Source organism: Colobus angolensis, unplaced genomic scaffold, assembly GCF_000951035.1.
Source record: "Colobus angolensis palliatus isolate OR3802 unplaced genomic scaffold, Cang.pa_1.0 Scaffold120, whole genome shotgun sequence".
Taxonomy (NCBI): domain Eukaryota; kingdom Metazoa; phylum Chordata; class Mammalia; order Primates; family Cercopithecidae; genus Colobus; species Colobus angolensis.
The window spans coordinates 1,539,970-1,543,466 of NW_012113142.1; the positions used below are offsets into that span (position 1 = coordinate 1,539,970).

At 51.8% G+C, this 3,497-nt stretch overlaps 1 protein-coding gene across 1 annotated transcript in view; it reads left to right on the forward strand.

Annotated features, from left to right (window-relative positions):
• Positions 1–3,497, forward strand: part of SSC4D (scavenger receptor cysteine rich family, 4 domains) — a 23,266-nt gene that overhangs the window by 14,951 nt on the left and 4,818 nt on the right. Inside the window, exons 6-7 of the mRNA XM_011930813.1 lie at positions 2,111–2,188; positions 3,393–3,467. Of these exons, the coding sequence (XP_011786203.1) occupies positions 2,111–2,188; positions 3,393–3,467 (153 nt within the window). The remainder of the gene's footprint in view (positions 1–2,110; positions 2,189–3,392; positions 3,468–3,497) is intronic.

Genomic DNA, 3,497 nt, shown 5'->3' on the forward strand with positions numbered 1-3,497 from the left:
CGCTAATCCAGCCTGGCCAACATGGCGAAAATTAGCCGGGTGTGGTGGTGCACGCCTGTAATACCAACGACTCGGGAGGCTGAGGCAGGAGAATCGCTTGAACCCAGGAGGCAGAGGTTGCAGGGAGCCGAGCTGACGCCACTGCACTCCAGCCTGGGCGACAGAGAGAGACTCCGTCTCAAAAAACAAACAAACAAAACAAAACAAAAACTGCTCTACTGCTTCACTAATACTCAAGAATTCTATAGCAATATCCCAAGGATGCCTCTAGAACGTTCCAGCAAGTACTGTTCCTGGACCACTTTAGAGTAACACTCTAGAATAACACTCAGAGTAACACTCTAGAATTGCCCCAGAGATATTCCAGAATTCTCTAATGCTCATTACCTAGCACAACCCTCTGTCATTGTGATGCTCTAATAATAGTATTTTCTCCCCACTTGGGCCCTCTCCAATTTGGGAGGGTTTCTCAGCAAAGAGGAATAATAGGGCCAATCATGCTATTTCACAGATGGACTCTGCTCTGTAAGAGATAAAGTGGTTGACCACAACTGATAATTCATAGCAAACTAAGGGCAATCATTCCCAGTGTATAGGTGGGAAAGCCGAGGCACAGAGAGTCAGAGCCTTTCCCGTGGTCACACAGTTGACGCAAGGCAGGCGAGCCCCCAAATTGAGGCTTAGTCCAGTAGGATTTTTGGTTTCCCTCAGCAAAGGATTTAAGGGCCAGCTAGTATTAGCAGCTTTCATTGACGCGGCAGTGCACAGCAGCAGCAGAGACCCTGCTCCTTGCCGAGCAGGGTTACCCCATAGGCAGTGTGCCCAGAGTAGCAGCTCAGAGACAGGTCTGCAGTCGTAATTCTATTTACTTTCAAGTATATGCAAATTAGGGGACAGATTATGCAGACATTTTAAGAACTAGAATGGTAATTTTTGGGTTGTCTGTGTTGCCATGGAAAGGTAACTCCAGGTGTTGCCACGGCAATGGTAAACTGACATGGCACACGGGTGGGCGTATCTCATGGAGAGGCACTCCCACCCCATCCCCGTTTCAGCTAGTCCTCAATTTGGTCCGATATCTGAGCCCCACCTCCCGAGTCGAGTGAGGCCCCACCCCGCCCCATTTCACCCTCAGAGATTAGTTTGTTTTTTTTTTTTTTTTTTTTTTTGAGACAGACTCTCGTTCTGTTGCCCAGCTTGGAGTGCAATGGCATGATCTTGGCTCACTGCAAGCTCTGCCTCCTGGGTTCATTCCATTCTCCTGCCTCAGCCTCCTGAATAGCTGGGACTACAGGCACCCGCCACCATACCCGTCTAATTTTTTGTATTTGTAGTAGAGACAGGGTTGCACTGTGTTAGCCAGGATGGTCTCGATCTCCTGACCTCAAGATCTGCCCGCTTCGGCCTGCCAAAGTGCTGGGATTACAGGCATGATCCACTGCGCCCGGCCTGAGATTAGTTGTCTTTTTGTTTTTTTTTTTTACTTTAAGAGGGGCTGTAGAAGGGCAGAAGTCTGTCTCAGTGAGCCCTGACAGAGCCCCTGCTAACCCTGGGCATGGCCCTTGCCCTGCTAGCCTTGTTTTCTTTGTAAGAGGGGGATAATGGCCTGGGCATGGTGGCCCACGCCTGTAATCCCAGCACTTTGGGAGGCTGAGATGGGCGGATCGCCTGAGGTCAGGAGACCAGCCTGGCCAGCATGGTGAAACCCTGTCTCTACTAAAAAAATACAAAAGTTAGCCAGGCGTGGTGGCGGGCGCCTGTAATCCCAGCTATTTGGGAAGCTGAGGTAGGGGAATCGCTTGAACTTGGGAGGCAGAGGTTGCGGCGAGCCGAGATTGCAGCATTGCACTCCAGCCTGGGCAACAAGAGTGAAACTCCGTCTCAATAAAAAGAAAAGAGGAACTCAGGGAATTCAGGACTGTGTATGGTCCTCCCCACTATCAAAGTGGGGACAGGCCTCCTTAGACCCCTGCTGTGGCTGGGCTACCAGACCTGGAAGTAACATCTATTCTCTCCTCCAGGGAGACCCTCCTATCCTCCCCTGACAGCCCATGGCTGACCAGGGACCAGAATCTCAGCCTCTGACCCTGCCCCTTCTCTCCTGCCCTAGTCCTGGGTACCCCAACGCTCACAGCACTGCCATCCTTGGCCACAAGAGAGGACTGGGCTTGGCACACAGATCCTTCCGGTAAAGACCTCAGCCCTCCAGGCGGGAATGTTAGGGGCACGGTGGGTGCGGCTGGGAACTGGGAAGAATGTTCTGGATCCACAGGCGGGGGCCCTGGCTAACAGGCCAGGGCTTTGGCCAGATGGTGCAGAGGTGGGTGAGAGAATTATGAGCAGACGGAGCAAGGATGATGAAACTCAGAGCTCTGAAAACTTCAGCGGGGTGGGAGGAGGCAGTAAGAGATTTCTTCAAAGCACAGAAGTAAAATTTGGGATGTGGGTGGTGGCTCACTCCTGTAATCCCAGCACTTTGGGAAACAGGCCGGAGGATCGGTTGAAGTCAGCTGAAGACCATCCTGGGCAACGCAGCTAGACCCTGTCTCTAAATATATATATATTTAAATTGCCAGGCATAGTGGCTCACGCCTGTAATCCCAGCACTCTGGGAGGCTGAAGCAGGTGGATCACTTGAGGTTGGAGTTTGAGACCAGCCCGGCCAACATGGTGAAATCCCATCTTTACTACAAATACAAAAATTAAAAAGAAATAAATAAAAATACAAAAATTAGCCAGGCGCCTGTAATCTCGGATACTTGGAAGGCTGAGGCAGGAGAATCGCTTGAGCCTGGCAGACAGAGGTTGCAGAGAGCCCAGACTGCACCACTGCACTGCAGTTTGGGCGACATAGTGAGACTCTGTATCAAAATAAATAAATAAATAAAACTAGCTGGACATTGTGGCTTGCGCCAGTCCTAGCACTTTGGAATACCGAGGCAGGAGGATCGCTTGAGGCCGGGAGTTCTGGGCTGCAGTGAGCTATGATCGCATCACTGCACCCCAGCCTGGGTGACAGAGCAAGACCCCGTCTCGAAGTTAATTTTTTTTTTTTCAATGGGACGATGCTGAGATTGGGAATTGAGAGACCTTACGAGGGGGTCGATTGAGACGAAGGTTAAATCAAGGTTAGCAGTGCAGTTGAAATTAGGATACGAACTATCCCTGGACCTGAAGTTAGGGTAATACATAGAATTAGCTTTCGGTTCATTCAACCAAGTTTCCCCGAGATCCCAACGCGCGCTAGACAACGCAGTGACTCTGGGGTTGCAGCTGAGTGGGGGTACGGGTGTGGTAGGGTTGGGGGGTCTTGGCAGGCGTCCCCGTGCCCTGCTGCAGGACAGAAGGCCTCCTCGTTCCCTACGAACGCTCTAGATGCCCTGTCTCCGCAGCTACAGGAGTTGGCCCCCAGCCTTCCCGGGAGACGGCACTGCTCACCACCGCCGCCTGGGCCGTGGGGAAGAAAAGTAAGTGGCGGTGCCCGGGGTCTGCGGGGG